Source organism: Pezoporus wallicus, unplaced genomic scaffold (genome assembly GCF_028554395.1).
Source record: "Pezoporus wallicus isolate ANWC-B61680 ecotype Strahan unplaced genomic scaffold, APGP_CSIRO_Pwel_v1 contig_8234, whole genome shotgun sequence".
Taxonomy (NCBI): Eukaryota; Metazoa; Chordata; class Aves; order Psittaciformes; family Psittacidae; genus Pezoporus; species Pezoporus wallicus.
Genome location: NW_026637703.1, coordinates 601,418 through 619,532, shown reverse-complemented (window position 1 = coordinate 619,532; position 18,115 = coordinate 601,418). Strand labels below are relative to the sequence as shown.

The following is an 18,115-nucleotide window of genomic DNA, read 5'->3' as shown; positions in this document are numbered from 1 at the left end:
ATGAATTACACAACACATAAAACTCAGCTTCCCCCATACCTCAAAGCAATGCTCAGGCTGCTTCTTCCCACCTTGAAAGTCCGCAGGGCTGGGGGTTTAACTCCTTCTTTCACTTCCAAGCCCCCAGCTGGTGCCAGTCCCAGGCCCTGCACACGAAAACCCCCAAATCCTTTTAAAACATCTTTCTTTTTTCTCTTTTTTTTTTCCTTTTTTTTTTCTTTTTTTTTTTATTGATTTCGTTGAAAACAGAACAAGAAAAATGAGCGGAGCCAAAAGAGCGCTCCTGCGACGGCCGAAACAGCAACCGCAAATAATAATAATAAACATGACGGCATTATGAATGTTCTAGGAGAGATGAACAAAAGAAACTGGTACTGCCCTAATTACAGTATTTAAAGATATATGCAAAAAACAGAAACAAAACAGAACAAAACTGAAGGTAATGACCTGCGCAGCCACCACACAAAAGGTGATGGCAAATTTTATTCACACTACAATACTAACCATTTAAAAAAAGGTTTCTTTTTTTTTTTCCTGCAGTTTTATACTAAAATCACTTTGTTCTTTTTATACAATTGATAAGTTTATATTCACGTGGTGAGCAAAAATCACACCAGAATCAGCACCGTTTTGTTGTGTGGTTTCTCTTTGTTGTCGTTTTGGTTTTTTTTTTGGGGGGGGTGTTCTTGGGGTTTCTTTTCTGTTTCATGGGGTTTTGTTATTTTGTGGTTGTAGTTTTTTAACGCCAGTCCCCAATGTCCTGGTAAAAAAGAACTCAGTTTCTTGGAACCTCAGAGCGGGTGGCTTAAAAACGAATCGAAGGTGCCCAGCGTTGAGGAAAGGGATGGGAACAGACGAGCTGGTGGCATCTGGGATGTCCTCGCCTGCTCTTCGCCCTGGCGGCGGCCGCGAGCCGAGGTCCTCTAGAACACGCTTATCATTCACTTTGTGTTTATAAAAACAAGGAAAAACCTGAATTGCTGCAGAAGTTTAGTGTCTTGTACGATCCCCTTCGACCTTCCCTCTCTACAACACCTCCTGCGACGGGGCGAGGGGAATCCTTCCGTGGAGACGGTAACAGGGCCCAGTGGTGTGGACAAGAGCTGGTTCCTGATGGAGAAAGCCCAAAGGGAGCCCAGGCTCAGGGGAAACATCTCTGGTTGGCTCAGGGAGAGCCAGGGACCAAAGGGATTGTGAGGAGCATGGGTTTCCTCTCGTTGGAAGAGAAAGAAGCCGGTGGATTTGGGAACAAGGAGGGTATTTGTTAGAAATGCCCTCTAGCTCCTCAGGAAAGGCCCCACCACAACATCCTGTGAGATGTGGGAGAAATCCATGATTAGAAACAACCAACCAACCAAAAAACCAAACAAACCAACAAAAGCCAACCAGCAGAGCCTGCCCCGGGGCTGTGCCAAGCACCCCGAACGCCAGCACCTCCCTCCCTCTGCTTAGCAACAAAGTTCCATCAAGTACTCAAAGTTTATTCCAAGCGAACTGGAGATGACTTGGCATGAGTGATCCATTCAATGAACATTCCGAGGACGGGAGGCCCTCCCCTGGACAACACTTAGGAGCACACTAAGAGGAGGAGGCCAGGACAGCTTGCAGGGAGAACAAAACTGCACCAGCCACCCCTCCACACTGTGAAACCCAGCAGCTTTGCAGGCCCAGGGAGGGGAGAGCATCATCACGGAGGTGGGGTTTGCTTTTACTTATTCCTCAAGTAACAGTCGGTGGCACAGCCCTAAGCGTCACAAACTCTTGGCTTTCCTGGAGAGGGCTTTTTTTTTGTGTGTTTTTTCATTTTTTTTTCTCTTTAAATGGAAATTCAGACAGTTTGTGAATCTATGGGTTAAAAGGAGTCAGTCTCTGGGGAGCGGAGCCTCAAAAGGGGCCGGCTGCTGTGGCAGAGCTGGTGTCGGGGAGCCCGTTTTCCTGCGTGTCCTGGGACGAGGTGCTCGCCTGCCGCTGGGCCAGCGCTGAGCTCGAGTGTTTGCACTTGGGTGAACCGCACTGACAGCTGAAGAATTTGCCTTTGATGTCCCAGAACCTGTCTCCGTAGTCAAAGCTGCAAGAGACAGAGATGGGGTCACTGCAAAGCACCAGCACACAGGAGCAAAAGGGAGCATTGGAGCCAGAGGCCAGGGTTGGCAATCCTCAGAGCTGGGGGGCTTGGAACGCTGCAGGGGATGGAGTGTGCTTGTGGGATCCCTTGGGACTGAAGGGATGGAGTGATCTTGTGTTCAGTTCTGAGACCCCCACTGCAAGAGAGACACTGAGGTGCTGGAGCGGGGCAGAGAAGAGCAATGGAGCTGGTGCAGGGCCAGGAGCACAAGTGTGATGGGGAACGGCTGAGGGACCTGGAGGTTCAGTCTGGAGAAGAGAAGGCTCAGGGGGGACCTGATCGCTGCCTACAAGTGCCTGACAGGAGGATGGAGCCAGGAGGGGCTGGGCTCTGCTCCCAAGGAACAAGGGATGGGACAAGAGGAAACAGCCTCAAGCTGCCCCAGGGCAGGTTTAGATGGAGCTGAGGAACAATTCCTGCCCCAGAGGGTGCTCAGGCATTGGAACAGGCTGCCCAGGGCAGGGCTGCAGTCACCGTCCCTGCAAGTGTTCACACAGCGTGGAGACGAGGCCTCAGTGCCATGGGGCAGTTGTGGCCTGGGCAGTGCTGGGAACGGTTGGACTGGATGAGCTTAAAGGGCTTTTCCAGCCTGGTTGAGTCTATGATTCTATGACCCTGCTCAGGAGCAGCGCTGCTTTCATTCCATCACACTCCATTCTCCCTGCAGCGAGGCAGTGGCAGCCCCAGGACAGCACTTACCCGATTTCTTCTCCAGCTTCTATGTGCCTCGTGCTGAAGAAGGCGATCCTGGGAAAGCGGAGGTCCTGGTGCGACATGAACACTCGCACGGGGATGAGGTTTGGCTCACAGAGGTGGTTGATAAAGCGGCTGATGTTGCCATAGAAACGGGCGTCGATGCAGTAAACCTCTCCATCCTAGGGGAGAAATGTGTCAGTAGCCATGAGGTGAGGCTGGGTTTAGTATCAGTGAGGTTTTTACAAGGGCCTGTAGGGACAGGACAGGGGGAATGGCTTTAACCTGCCAGAGGGGAGACTGAGATGAGCTCTTAGGCAGAAGCTCTTCCCTGGGAGGGTGCTGAGGCCCTGGCACAGGGTGCCCAGAGAAGCTGTGGCTGCCCCATCCCTGGCAGTGTTCAAGGGCAGGTTGGACACAGGGGCTTGGAGCAAGCTGCTCTAGTGGAAGGTGTCCCTGCCCGTGGCAGGGGTTGGAGCTGGAGGAGCTTTAAGGTCCCTTCCAACCCAAACCATTCCATGACTCCATGGTTCTACGATTACGGCTACTTGTTAAAATAAAACAATTGACCAAATTATTGGCCATTCCAGCAATACTCTGCAGAGCTTCAAGAAGAACAACCAGGGCAGGACGCCCACTGCAGGTTTAAAAGGACTAAACACACACTTTTAGATCCAACAGTACCCTGAACCCACAGTTTTCTGCACAGCCCTCTGCCCACACCAGCCCAACGCTCCTGTCACTGCCTGGTCCGTTGGCTCTTTCCACCCTGCCCAGCTAAAGCACCAGCTTGGCATGGTGGGATTGATGCCTGGTGCAGACAAACACCTTAGGGGTACAAGCTGCTGGATAGGGGAATAGCATCTGTTCTGTCCTCTAATTGAACATGACAGCGAGGAAGCACAAAGCCAGAGCCTCAAGAAAACACAGGTTTTTGCAGATAAAAGTGCAAGGGAGAACACAGAAATTCCCCTTCCAGAGAGCAGTAATATTTTGTTTTCCTTGAAAAGAAAAGAACCTCCCTCAGGGCTTTTTTATTCCAGCAGAGAATGACTGTGCAAGGCAGAGGCTTTAATTACAGGAGCTAATTTCAGCTGCAAAGAGGCCAAAAGCAAAAGGCTCCATTAGCAGTGCTCAAGCTCCCTTTTGAGCAAGCACCTCACCACCGGTAATGGACAAGTGGTGCCAGATCACACCACCCCACTGGGGCAGGAACCCAGGGAAGGTGTCCCAACGGCTGGGGAGGCATCACCCCACGTGGTCCTGTAACACACACATGCTGTTATTTCGTGTTGCAATTAGCAGGAATTCCCATCATCCCCTCACTTTCCTCCATGGAAATGCCCTGGCTGGGGAGGGCAACGTCACCCACTACCACATCTAGTGCCTGTCTGGAAAGATCTGGGCTCTCCACCATGCAAGTGAAGATGTGCTTCTTGAGAAAGGATTCTGCTGCCTTGACTGACCCAGGCAGAGTCCTCACTGTGAAGCTGCTGAGGAGGAAGAGTCCCAAAGCAAAGTGCTTCCCACCTTGCCATGAGGGTAGGGGAGAAAATCTGAAGGATCAAGGCCCAACTAGAACTTAATCTGGCTACTGCTGCGAGAGACAATTAAAAATGATACTACAAATACATCAGCAACAAAAGGAGGGCTAAGGAGAATCTCCATCCTTTATTGCATGTGAGGGAAACATAGTGACAAAGGATGAGAAAAAGGCTGAGGTACCTAATGTCTTTTCTGCCTCAGTCTTTAATAGCAAGACCAGTTGTTCTTGGGTATCCAGCCCCTAAGCTGAAAGACAGAGACAGGGAGCAGAATGAAGCCCCCGTAATCCAAAGGGGAATGGTCAGTGGCCTGCTATGCCACTTAGACACACACAGTCTATGGGAATGGATGGGATCCACTCAAGGGTGCTAAAGGAGCTGGTGGAAGTGCTCACCAAGGCAGTCCTGACTCACTGGGGAGGTCCTGCTTGACTGGAGATTACCAAATGTGATGCCTGTCTACAGGAAGGGCCAGAAGGAGGCTCCAGAGAACTACAGGTCTGTCAGTCTGACCTCAGTGCTGAGGAAGATTATAGAGCAGATCATCCTGAGTGCCATCACGCTGTGCATACAGGATGACCAGGTGACCAAGCCCAGACAGCATGAGTTTATGAAAGGCAGGTCCTGCTTGCCTGACCTGATCTTCTTCTACGACAAGGCGACTTAGTGGATGAGGGAAAGGCTGTGGTTATTGTCTACCTGACCCTAGTGAAACCTTTGACACCATTTCCCACAGCATTCTCCTGGAGAAACTGGTTGCTCATGGCTTGGATGGGTGCACTGATCACTGGGTAAAAACCTGCCTGGATGGCCAGGCCCAAAGAGTGGGGCTGAATGGAGTCACAAGTGGTGTTCCCAAGGCCTCAGACACCCTGCAAGAAGACAACGCTTGTGCCTTGGGTCTTCCTCTTTGCTTCACTGAAGGCTTCCTAAGAGCAAATCCAGAGGTTCCCCATCAAGGCAGGCAGCCAGGGGCTGACCTAAAGACCAGGCGAGGCCCAGGTGGGGTCTTGCTCTAAGTGCACAAACCAGGCTGACGTCCCTGGTGCTTTTCAACTCCATAATCACAGTCTGACCCTGCCGTTTTCAGACTGAATACAACACTCAGCCCTTGTCTTCTTTCAGTTGTTCAGGGTGTTGCTTTAAAAAGAAAAAAAGGCAAAAAAGAGCAAAGCTTCTTTGTCATTAGCTGATGACAAAAACAAGACGTCTTGGAAGCCACCGCACTCCTCTGAGTCCCCAGCTCACCTCTCTCCTCCCTTCCCCAGCAAAGTCTGAAGTGATGGCTTTGATAAAAAACATCAGATGGCACTTTTCAAAGCAGGGTTTCTGCTCTGAGACAGCTCTCCACAGAGCAGCACAGGGTAACTACCAGCAGAACAAGCCTCCAGCCCCTGCCAGGGTATCTGATCCCTTTTGAGTGAACCAGGCTTGCTTTTTCAGTCTTCCAACTCATCTTTCTATGAAGAACTCACAAAGCTGTCAGTCCGGACTGCAAGCCTGCATACACACACTGAGTACCAAAAACCGAACAACTCAGCTCAGGATACCTGAACAGTTTTGACAGAAGAGCATCTTGCATCAGAACTGGTGTGGGGAGCACACACCATGCTAGCCCAGCGTTGCTTTAACAAGCTCTAAGCCTTACCTCAACCCCTCTGTATTTCGTGGCTCTCCTCTTTGCTGCGTGTCAAGGTGCAGACAAATACTCTCTTTGCCCTTATGGAGAGGCAAGACCCTGGGTTTGTCTCATCAGACACCTCCAGATACAGTACCTTGTTGTCAAGGTCGAAGAGGTAGGAGTCCTCTTCACGGACATCTGCCTCCGAGTCAGATATCAGCTCACCAACGTACCTGCAGACAAACGGGGAAGGCAGAGATAAGATGTTCACACAATCATGTGTTTGGGTTTAAACTTCTCTTTCTGAGAAGAGGGAAAGAAAGAGATACAGTTCAGCCACAGGTGGCAACCCCCAGCCTCACAGTGCAGGTCATCTCAGAGCCACCCAGGCAAACTGAGCTTTGCCAGTTTACAGCAGCTAAAATCTTGCTCCAAAGTCCTCCTTTTCAGGGCAACGCTTTCAATATTAAAACTGGAGTCTTACTTCCAATAAAATTTACTTTTCCTCCGAGGAATGCGTTTCCTTCTGCAAATCTCTTTGTTGGCCAAGATCAACACATTAATCCAATTCTCCTTCTGTTCAGACTCATGTCCTGGCTCTCCTGTACACTACTGCAGTGCTTGTGCCGTTTATATCCCAAAGCAAAATGGTTGCGTCTGTCCCTCCTGTATTTTCCAGGGTATTTTGACTGATTACATAGGCTACACACCTTAAAAAGGTTTGGTTTTGAAGTCTTAGGTCTAACCTAACCTGGCAGGATCCCGGGAAGGATCCCAACTTCTTTCTATCCCTCTCAAACCAGAATAAATCAGAACTGTGGTCCAGTAACAACCACCTTGTTGTGAAACCAGGTGCAAGGCAGATTACAACCAGGTCCTCTGATCACCACAATGCACGTGCTGCTTGGCCTGGCTTGCTGAGAAGAACTAAATACACCCACCACCTTCCACACCCCAGACAGACACTGGTTTTGCTGCAAACCCCCTTGCACAGGAGTCCCCACTGCACTGGTGTTCCCACATTTGTCTCCCTGTCTCCATCACAAGCAGTTTTGGACTGTCAAGGTTCAACATTTCCTGCCTTGACCTGCTTCAGCTGAAGTAAGAGACACGAGAGGTACAGAGCCAGAGGGAGACTATGAGAAAGCAGCAACAGCCCAGCAGTATCTAACTCTTCCTGGCCTGCACTGCAATGCTAATTAATTATAAGCAAAGGATTCACAATACGAATAAATGAATATTTTGCAGCATCAACATTATTCCATGATCAGCATCCGTTATCCCAGCATTGCTCTGCAGCTCCCAAGGCATTTCCAAGTGTTAACCAACTGTATCCATTCCCCACCCTGGCTTGAGGCAGCATTTAACTGCAAGGCTGGGACAGAGGAGAGCCACAAACCATTAACCTGGAGAGGACCCATTCCATGACAAGGGATCATCTGGCTGCAGTTCCCAAACCTGAGGGATCTGGTCAGAGCAGGAGGCTGTCGCTGTGTGTGATCCTCCTCTTTGCCCCACTACACCTTGTTATTTATGAAGCACTACTGGAAATCACACGCTCAGTGGTGACCTAAAGCAATAGGAAGATGATGGCCAGAGATGCATTGCTGTAGCGTGGCAGAGTAGCCAGCAGCAGCTGAGAAACAGCTGAATAATGCTGCATGGAGAGTGCTCTGCTCAGGGACAGCTACTCCAGGTTTACAACTCAGTGAAACTAAAAACCACAATCGAAATAGAAACTGTTGGTTTGATGTTCTTTTAAAGACTATTCCTGTAATTCATTACCTTTCCAGGACTGCTTACAAATACAAACAGTTCCTTTATTTCCCAGATGGAAAGTTAGGGAGGGATGTGCAAGAAGCACATGTTCCTACACAATAAAAGAGTTTGAGCTTCAGTCCCTTCCTTTAAGAACTCCCAAAATCAAGCCAACGTCCTTCTTCTCAGCAAGATACTGAGCATGGTGCTGGCAAGTAACTACACCTGAGCTTTACCCTGCTGCTCATCACTGCAAGACCACAGCTCACTCCATGCAAAAAATCAACAGCAACAGGAAGGTCCCAGAATAGGCCCCAGGGTTTTCCATGCAGTGTGGAAAATGGGACACTTGGGGATCTCTCTGGCTGAAGGGGTGGCTAAAACACCTGGCTCAATGCAGATGGTATCAAAGCATCACTCTTTCATATAGAAATGAAACCACATAATGGGCATGCACAGAAAGCAGCAGACTAGATCCTCACAAGTCTCTACACTTCCTGCACCCCACTAGTTCACAGCCTCTCTGCTCTGGAGCCAGGCTGAGAGAGCTGGGCAGGTTCAGCCTGGAGAAGAGAAGGCTCCTGGAGGGGAGACCTTAGAGCAGCTCCAGTGCCTGAAGGGGCTGCAGGAAAGCTGGAGAGGGGCTTGGGACAAGGGATGTAGGGCCAGGCCAAGGGGAATGGCTTTAACCTGCCAGAGGGGAGACTGAGCTGAGCTCTTAGGCAGAAGCTCTTCCCTGTGAGGGTGCTGAGGCGCTGGCACAGGGTGCCCAGAGAAGCTGTGGCTGCCCCATCCCTGGCAGTGTTCAAGGCCAGCTTGGACACAGGGGCTTGGAGCAAGCTGCTCTAGTGGAAGGTGTCCCTGCCTGTGGCAGGGGTTGGAACCGGATGAACTCTGAAGTCCCTTCCAATACAAACCAGTCTGGAACAGCTCAGAAGCAGAAACAGAAAGGGAAACGATTGCTGGAATGATTATAGAGAAAAGTTGAAAGGTTTCTAAAGCACAAACCAGGCTGAAATGCTCCTTGTGTGTAAAAAAGGCATTCACACACAGAAACAGTCAGGACCAGCAGAGCTTTGCAAAATGAAAGTGTTGTGATAACTATTCCAGACCTGCTCCCCATGCAGGCAAACGTGAAAACTCATGGAATAAAGTCATCCTTACACCAATACTATTATCATCCTTCCCAAGCAGAGGAAGAACTGCTGTATGAAGCCACTAGCTGCTCAGGGCTCCAATCCGGACTTTCAATGGAAAATCCTCTTCCACAGGAGCTGATCCCAGGAGCTGCTGTGTGCAAGCAGCCACCAGACACCTCTGGCACAGGCGCTTCTTTGCCAGAGATGAGGGAATAAAGAAACCAAGTCTGTAGGGTGGCCATGAAGAACCACAGGAAGGCCATCAGTGCAGCTGGAGGAGAGGAGGAGGACTGCGTGTTGGTGAGTTAATACTCTGTGTGTGTGAGAGTGATGGAGATAAGGAGGAACGTGCATGGGCAAGACACAAATTAGCTCAGCTTTTTAGTATGCAGCTTATTTAGATAATGATGAAGACAATGTCAGCAGCTCCTGGCAAGGGTGAAGGGAAGAGTTAAGCATGGTCATGGTATCTGCACCCCATCAGCAATGATGTGCTCCACAATGCGCCCGTCTGTGTCCATTACACTGTCAGGGCTGCCCTGTTTCCCTGGGCTGCCAGGTCACCACTGCCAATACCTCTTGTGTGTTTAGCATTCCAGTAGGATTTGGTAAAGTTGGTGCCTTTCCTCTTTGGGAGCAGTTTACTTGCAGGCTCTGGCTCATCGCTGGATGCTGAGAATCAGGACACTGCGATCTCTGGTACTTGACAGAAAGCCCCACCTGAAGACAGACTTGGGACACTGCCCACAAACAGCAGTTTTAAGCCTTACCTCTGCACAAAACATGTTCTTGTCTGGCAGCTCCAAACATGGAAGAAATACTTGGCCAATTCACTGCAGAACTGACTTAATTCTCCAATGATCTTCCTCAATCCCCTGCCCCAATTCTATAAAACATCAATAACTACTTCTAGAAAACCCCAGCACCTATTTCCATGAAGGCCACAAGTTCAGCACTCTTAGAAGGTGTTAACTCACTGGAGAATTGCAATGAAGAAAACACTTCCCAGAACATCTATAAAGCATACATAGCACTTTAAAGCCTGAAAACTGTGGGGCTCAATGGCAGACTTTTTCCCTTGACATACATCTGAAACATTTTTGTTCTTAAATACTTTAGTGAATCAGAGCTGACACATGCTTAACACAAAGTGCTTTACTGTTTTGTTGAATAAGACCAAAGCCAAAGCTGTGACACTGGAAAACCTCTTGAGATGTCAGTATTGAAACAGAAAAAGATCCCCTAGAAAGAAGTTGTTTCCAACTGCCTTGGCCTGAAATGTCCCCTTAGCCACAGTGAACATATGACTTGAGCACAGGCGCAGCACCACCCAAATGCATTCTCCCCTCACCACTTGTGTTTCAGAGGGGAAAGAGCTCAGCACAGATCCCATCGAGCCAGCAAAGGGTGGAGAAAGCTCCACACTATGAGGAAAAGGACAAACAGAGCAGGAATGGAGTCAGGAAACTCCATTCAAATTGGCTGAGGGCCCGATGCCAGTTTGACTGGTGTGAAAACCTCTCCTTAAAGAGCAGCAAACCACCTCAGGAAGCAATGGGCTTGTGGGAGCTACTGACAGCTGAGGAACTTACTCGCACACAAAGGTTCCCAGAGGAATGTCCTGCATCGTTCGCACACCCCAGCCCATCTTTTGTGTCCGATAAAGCTGCAATCGAGTCCTGGAAAGAGAAAAAGAAGCCACATTAATAGCAGCACTGCACAGAAAGATGATGGAACTTTCATAGAGGGATAAGCAAAAAAGGCAGCAACCTTCCATGACCACAAACTCAAAGCTGATTTTGATACTCAACCCCCAGTTCTCACACTGGCACCACTGAGGGAACGCTCCACTCCTACCACTGCTCTCAGCACGTGGGCAGATAATTCTTCACTAGGAGTGGGGTGACACACTGGTAGCCCAGAGAAGCTGTGGCTGCCCCATCCCTGGCAGTGTTCAAGGCCAGGTTGGACACAGGGGCTTGGAGCAAGCTGCTCTAGTGGAAGGTGTCCCTGCCCGTGGCAGGGGTTGGAGCTGGAGGAGCTTTAAGTTCCCTTCCAACACAAACCAGGCTGGGATTCTATGATGGAAACTGTCTGGGGACAAGGGATGGGCATCCGTCACCCCTTTCTCCTGCACAGCTGCACCCCTCAGGACTGGGGAGGAGGATGTGGGAGTGGATGCTCCATGTGGTTACACCACTGATGACTGACATGTAGGACACCAGACTCTCACCCCCAGCATTTGTTTTTCCTTCCACACACTCAGGAGAAGGCCAGGAAGGTGGAATGGGACTTAAGGCAGTGTAGCTCTGCAGGGAGGGTGCTGCAGGGAGAAGGCAGGGAGCTTACGGTGAATTAAGAACGCCTTAAGTTAAGTGCTCTGACCCCTTTGCCCTCTGTAGAGGCCAGTGCATTTAGCAGCTCCATCATATCCAGCTCCCTGGCTGAAAGACAAGGAAGAAACGCTGCAACTTGAAACTTCTTGGTGTAATTGCTGCTCTGTGGAATTTTACTGATGGAGTTCATAGGCAGAGAAACAATTCTGTAAGTCACTGTGCCTCCTGCTCCGCCAGAACTTGAGTTAAGTGCAGGATGAACAGTCTCCAGGGCTAGGGAAGGCTGATGCTGTCCCAAGGGAACCAAAACCCACTCTCAGCAACGCTGTTATTGGAATAAAGAGAGAGCCAACATTCACCTTAACTTCACCCAGTTGCTTTCCCCAGCACTTCTCTTCCCCAGCACTCCCTCCTGGCACCACCATCAGCTCAAACCAGGGGCTGTGCATTTTCTTGTACCTGCTCCCAGCTCCTGAAGCCTTCACCACGGCAAAACATGACTTCAGGAGAATGATCACTCTAAGAGTGGTTATAACACTGTTTCAGGCTTGAGGAAGCTCCCCCATGTTTTGCATCATCCATCACAGCACAGCACCAAGCTCAGGCTCTGCTACTGGGGATGACACAGACAGCAGCGGGACCAGGGCTCCAATCCCAACTTCCCAGCTAGGCCAGGTCACCCTGCCAGATGGAAATGTGTGTGCTGCTGAGCAGAGTTAATCTGGAGCAAATCTAATCAAGGCAGCACTGAAACAGAGCGGGAACAGCCATGTGTCACACTGCAGCCCAAATGCAGGAGGTTTCCTCCCAGGGACCTCAAGCACAGCTCTGCCAAGCACCCGACCGCAGGCTTCCCAACACAGCCGCTCTCCCAGGCTCACGGTTGGGTTTCCAACACTTCCTGGCTTTCAGAAAACACTTCGGCAAGGCAAAAATACAGCAGCAACAGCTCTAGGTGTACAGCTCCTCAATCAACACCCACGGAGACACCGGAGCTCTGGAGCTTGGTGGGGAAAGCCAGAAGAGATAAAGCTCTGTGGAAACACAGCCAGCTTCTTCCTTACTTGTTTTTAATACTGCAAAATGTCATTCAAACTACAAGGCTTGCAAATAAATGTGTTGTCAGCACTACAAAAACTTTGCAAAAGTCTTTTTCCCAGTGGGATTCCTTTGGACTTAGTGCAGTGGCAAACTTCTCCATAGCAGAGGTCCAAAATACAACATTGACACTTTTAGGTTGGCACCAAAACGACAGCGGCTGATCCGCAGTACTGAGGCCAATGGGTTAGTCAGGTATCGATCATGGGGAGTCAGGCCAATAGCTGGAACTTCTGAGCAGCCAAATCTGGGCATGCTGGCCTATATAATATAGAATCATAGAATAACAAGACTGTTTTGGGTTGGAAGGGACCTTAAAGCTCATCCAGTTCCAACTCCCTGCCATGGGCAAGGACACCTTCCACTAGAGCAGCTTGCTCCAAGCCCCTGTGTCCAACCTGGCCTTGAACACTGTCAGGGATGGGGCAGCCACAGCTTCTCTGGGCACCCTGTGCCAGCGCCTCAGCACCCTCACAGGGAAGAATGTCTAATCTAAATCACCCCTCTTGCAGTTTAAAGGCGTTAAATACAGACTGCTAATTTACAAGTTCTCCTAAATGAAGGCTTTGCAGTTTCTGCTGCTGTGATTTTCCTCACACATCTCCACCTGAGAAGTTACATCTAGGCTGCTCAACCAAAGCCACAAGTCATTTCCACGTTTTACGGTCAGGCTGATGAAAGAACACCAAGTTTTCAACATGACAGCAACAAGGGCATAGTGTAAATATTAACTGAGCTCAACAACCTGCTGCTGCTTCATTCCCACCAACAGCACACAGGAACACACCACTGTATGGTGGCACCTGCCCCAGCTTCTGCCTCCTGGGGTTTTTGTGGGTTTATGGGTGAGGTGAGACTAGAGAGCCAGAAAGCTCACAGGTTTGGTGTTGGTCTTGCCAAGATAAGCTGCGTTTGGATCATCCTTCTCACCTGAGCCCATTCTGCACCACCCGGTTCCTACAGGTTCTCCAGCAAGAGCACGCGTGATTGCACTCAAAGATCAGCGGTGGCTCAGCCATGTTGAATTCCGGCAGGAGTCGGCCATCCTGAAGAGGAGAGGCATTCCAGACTGGGTTAGTTGTTCATCCCTGCCTCCCCTCCAAACCAGGGGCAGGCCAAGGGCAGAAATCCCCCCTCAGTGTCAAAGCAGACCAGGGAACCCTAATGTGGAGCATGCCCCAACCTCCCCCAAAGCAGCATCAGACCTCAGCTTCTGCAGTGGCTCTGCTCTATCCCAACAGTGGTATCACCAACATCTGGAGACCATCATCACTATCACCAACAGCTGCCAAACAGCAAGAGACCATCTAGATTTTTGCTGCCTGGCATCACCCTATGCACCACTAGAAAAAATATCTTACAGAGCTGTGCAAAAACCCACTGTGCATCCCCATCATTATTAGCATTTGCTGTGCTGGAGGGGAGAAGCAGAGGCTTTGTCTGCCTCTGGAATAAAGCCTAAACTTCCAAAGTACAAGGCCAGTATACCCAAGTTCTTTGAACCACATTATCTTCCCAAATAACACTCCCAAAAAAGCTACAATTCAATTATTAACAAACCCAAGATAGGATTAAGGAAGCGATAGACGCAGTTCATCATATTTAACAAATTTGGCTGTTAAGGCTTGAAAGATGTAATCACCTATTAACATGTAAATAAAATGGCTACAGAGCAAAGAAAGATGCCAACAGCCCCCCTGGGAGAAACTTGCAGAGATTCACGGAAGTTCTGATCTTAGCAGAACCTGTCCAAATGTTAACCTCAAATCCTCCCTGGAGCATTGAAGCACGGTTACCCAAACCAAACCAGGCTTCTGGCAATGCTGCAGTTAAAACATCCCTACTTTGCCTTCAGCCAGAAGGATCACAATGATAACAGATAAAAGCAAGCAAAAAACCTCTTTACTACCCTGCCCTTGTTTCCATACGACAGCTTTGTCTGTGCTGCTCTGAACTGGAAGCTGATTTCACGCATGGATTATTCAATACTCTCTAGCACATGGGTGTAATTAATGGCTCAGTTGGCATGAGAGTAACACAAATAAGTAACACTAGAAAAGCTTTCCTGCTTATGTGCTTTGCTGTTATCACACACACCGCAAAGCTGAGACTACGACTTCAGGCATTTTAAAACAAAGAGAGAGGAGTTGTGCGAGGAACTGGCTTAAAGGTACTACTATAAACCCCGAACTGCAGAGTTCAGCTCACAGACAGTGACCTGACCCACTAACAGGTTCTGTGTCCTCACCTTATCATACCAGCAGCGCATACTGAGTTGGCCACACATGCAGTTACTGGAGGAGCAGTCATCTATACATACACAATACTGGAAGAGAAGAGAAGGGGTTAACTCCCCACCACACACACATAACTGAAAGAGCAACTTCTGTGACTGGATCAGAGAGGAAACCACAAGTCTTCTTGCTGCAGCTCCTGAGTCAGAAGGACGAGTCTCATCAATTGAGCAGTGGTTTTGCTCCATTATCTATGTGTGCAATTTCTGTGTGCTCTCACATTGAGCCACCTTCCTTTGTCATGAGAGGATGTCCTCCTGTGTTACTAACCTTCCTGCATGCCCTATGAGCTGTGCTCCACGCTTGGGTGGAGCCGTTGAGGACAAGGACTCGTCCAAGGAGGGACAAGAGCTGGGAGATAATGCAACATGACATCTCAGTCCTGCCTGTTGCTTGCTTTTTCCCGTATGTGTGCTCCAACTGGCTCCAGCACTCCCCAGACCAGTGCTATCCCACCACCAGTGGCTGCCCAACAGGGTTTGGGAATGGGACATTCACTTCAGCTATCTGAGGGCTGTGCCCAGAGAGGGCTTTCCCTCACCCTACACTTCCCCACCCCTGCTCTCACAACCCAGTCCTTCCAGGACTTCCAGTATCACACTGAAGACCTTGGCCTGGATGCTGCAGTCAGCAGGAAGACAGCATGAGGAAGGTCTCCCAACAGTTTACCAACTTTCCAGATACAGAACAGAGGAAAAGGATAAATGGGAGCCACATCAGCCAGCACCAGCAACAGCACACAGCTGATCACAGGGATTAGCTTAAGTGCTGGAAGAGGAATAAAGCAGAATCCCATCTCCTAGAGAAAGACCTGGAGTTTAGGACTACAGCCTTAGCTGGAATTTGATGGCCATATTAGGAGCAGACATTCCCATTTGAATGTAAACCCCATTCTGAGGTGCAGCACACCAGGACAGGATACCCACGTGGCTATGCAAGGTCCCTCACCTGTAAATGGGTGATGTTTCTATCAATGTCCATCGGGGAGGTGACACAGTTCTGTGAAACGTATTTGTAGTTGCTAGGACAAGGCTCACTGTCCACAGAGTTGACACAGGGAATGGGGATCCGCTCATAACCCCGGGCGATGTCTCTGTCAGTGGGAGAAAGAGAACTGTCAGAGAGGAAAAGCTCCCCTGTAAAAGGGCCCATTCAACTGCCATCCTGGGGCAGAATTACTGGCTCTGGTCACTGAGCACTCAAAGCCTAAAGCAGCTCAGACCAGCAGAGAGTTCATTTTTTTCCACCCCGTCTTACAGATAGTTCTTTGTGCTTGTCAGTATTTCCATTTGGAGGATGAATTTACAAACCAGGCTCTGAATCAGCATGTGCGTAGCTCTTGCTAAGCTCAACCTGACCTTCACACCAGTTTAAAAGGCTAAGCGTGCACTTGCAGTCCTTTCTTAAACCAGACTTCAGCCTCCCTCATGGGGCTCTATTTCATGACCCCCAAGCAAAGCCAGATGTATTCTCACCTGCTCACAACCTTCTCTATCTGGACAGGCTTCTCAGCAGATGATTCTTTGAGAGTCTTGTTCATCTGTAGGGCCACCCAGACCTGAGAGTTAAGGCTGGAGCATTGGAGCGGGGTCTCACCCTCCTTGTTCTTTAAAGTGACATCTGAGCCACGGGAAAGAAAGAGACTGCAAAAGAGCAAGACAGAGTAAGCATCTCCTGAGAGAAACTCTGCAAGGGGAAAACAAGCTGAATCACATCCTCCAGGAGCCCTTAAGGGGCAAGGAAGAATCTGTAGTAGTGAATAATCACCTGAGTTCTCCTTATTAAGCATGGTTCAATGAATCCTTCTATGTGAAGGTGCTTGCAGAAGCCACAGACTTGAGCTCTAGGCACTCATGAGAGCTCTGGGCAAACCTTGCCTTGCTTCAGGCATGACAGGTACTCTGCTGGTACAAGCCTAACTTCACACACGCTTGAAACTCTCTCTGGCAGGGAAAGATATGGGGTGGAAATGAAAAATCCCACAGGAAACTGGTGCTGGACTTGGCCCTTGTTTAGACTCACCGGTTTTTGGTGAGTACCCAGGATGACTTTATTCATAGCAGTGATGGAGCAAAGGGAAAGCCCTGTTACCATATTATGCCATGCCAGTTATGGGGAGAAAAAAAAGCAAGCTTTAATCAAGGATGCCTGTGGCCTTTCTGTTGGGAAGCCCAGGCTGAGCAGAGCCCCTCAAACCTCTGCCCAAGACTCCAGCACCACTCCTTGTTTCTTGTTCTGCTTTCCACCAGCTCTAGCAGCAGCTTGTATTTCAGACCCATTGCCCCTAGGAGCAGGGTAATGGAGAAACAAGCCCTCCATCCCCATCCTGGTTTGTGCTTAGACCTCAAAGGCATTTCAAAGGATCTCCTGAGCTTGCCAGCCAGTAACCAGGCAGAAAGGAGTGACCAGGGGAAGGGAGAGGAGCAGCAGGGCTGGAGCTGTACTTACACTACACACTCATAGCGATTCTCTCTGGCTGCAATATGCAGGGGCGAGTCGCCGTGAATATTCACTGCATGTAAATCACACTTAGCAGCCAGCAGGATCTCTGCTATGTCAACACAGCCAGAAAAAGCAGCCCAGTGCAAACAGATATTTTCCTCCTGGGGGGAAAGAGAACAGAGCAGAGGCTGTTTAGTGCATTAAACCCCTATTGCTTTGGGATCCGTCATCCTTAGCTCTACACCTGCAGCATGCAACATGTGGCTTGCAGTCTTTTTCCTTCTGAGTGGGACTGCCAGGGTGGGCAGGGAAATCTCTGCACAGACAAGCAGGGAGTTCTCACTCCAGCTGCCTCCAAGTACCAAGGATGGGGAGGCTGCACACAAAGTGGTCCATTGCCTACCTTAGACACACAAGGCAAATCATCTGTCTCTAAGCTACAAACCAGTCTCAATCTACCCATGAGAGAGGTGGCAGACATGAACTAAGACGCTGGAAAAGGCTAGAAGCTGAGCTTCCCCAGCCCAGCCAACAGGAAAAGTCAGCATGCCTCCAGTGCTACAGAACTAAAAAGAGCACAGCACGAGCTATAGGACTATGAAGGTGCTAGAAAAGAACCACGAGCCACAGGGAGAACAATCAATCCAACTTCAGGCAGCTCTTAAATACTGAATGTACTCATCTCTCACTAGCAGCACTGGAAATAGCTGAACACTCATCTTTTTTGATGGAGGTATTTTAAGCAATGATACTCTGTTTTCAGTTCCAGTGCAATTTGCAGCACACTTCGAACCCTTCCCCATGACAAGCTCTGAAGACATCGATTAAAACAGTGCAGTGATAGTAATGATCAACTCTTGTCTATTTCTTTTTAAGCAAAAATAAAGCAAATCTTGGAGTGATTGCAACTTAGATCCTTCCTTAAATGGGAGGCTACTGACATGCACCATGGAGTGGAGAGGCCTGTTTCTATATAGCTTCTGCCTCCCAGTGTTGCAACATCTAGGTAAAGAAAACCCTAATCACATCACATACAAAAAAAATTCACCCTGTCGGCTGCACACC

The 18,115-nt window shown here is 49.3% G+C and overlaps 1 protein-coding gene across 17 annotated transcripts in view; it reads right to left on the bottom strand.

Moving 5' to 3' along the window:
- Window positions 1-729: 729 nt before the first annotated feature.
- Window positions 730-18,115, bottom strand: part of EHMT1 (euchromatic histone lysine methyltransferase 1) — a 114,924-nt gene continuing 97,538 nt past the window's right edge. For all 17 annotated transcript variants that reach the window (XM_057407364.1, XM_057407368.1, XM_057407369.1 and 14 more), the window contains 9 exons: window positions 17,057-17,211; window positions 16,084-16,251; window positions 15,557-15,701; window positions 14,563-14,640; window positions 13,245-13,360; window positions 10,473-10,559; window positions 6,138-6,216; window positions 2,825-3,000; window positions 730-2,068 (listed from right to left, as the gene is read on the bottom strand). In XM_057407364.1, the coding sequence (XP_057263347.1) occupies window positions 1,885-2,068; window positions 2,825-3,000; window positions 6,138-6,216; window positions 10,473-10,559; window positions 13,245-13,360; window positions 14,563-14,640; window positions 15,557-15,701; window positions 16,084-16,251; window positions 17,057-17,211 (1,188 nt within the window). In that variant the 3' untranslated portion in view covers window positions 730-1,884. The remainder of the gene's footprint in view (window positions 2,069-2,824; window positions 3,001-6,137; window positions 6,217-10,472; window positions 10,560-13,244; window positions 13,361-14,562; window positions 14,641-15,556; window positions 15,702-16,083; window positions 16,252-17,056; window positions 17,212-18,115) is intronic.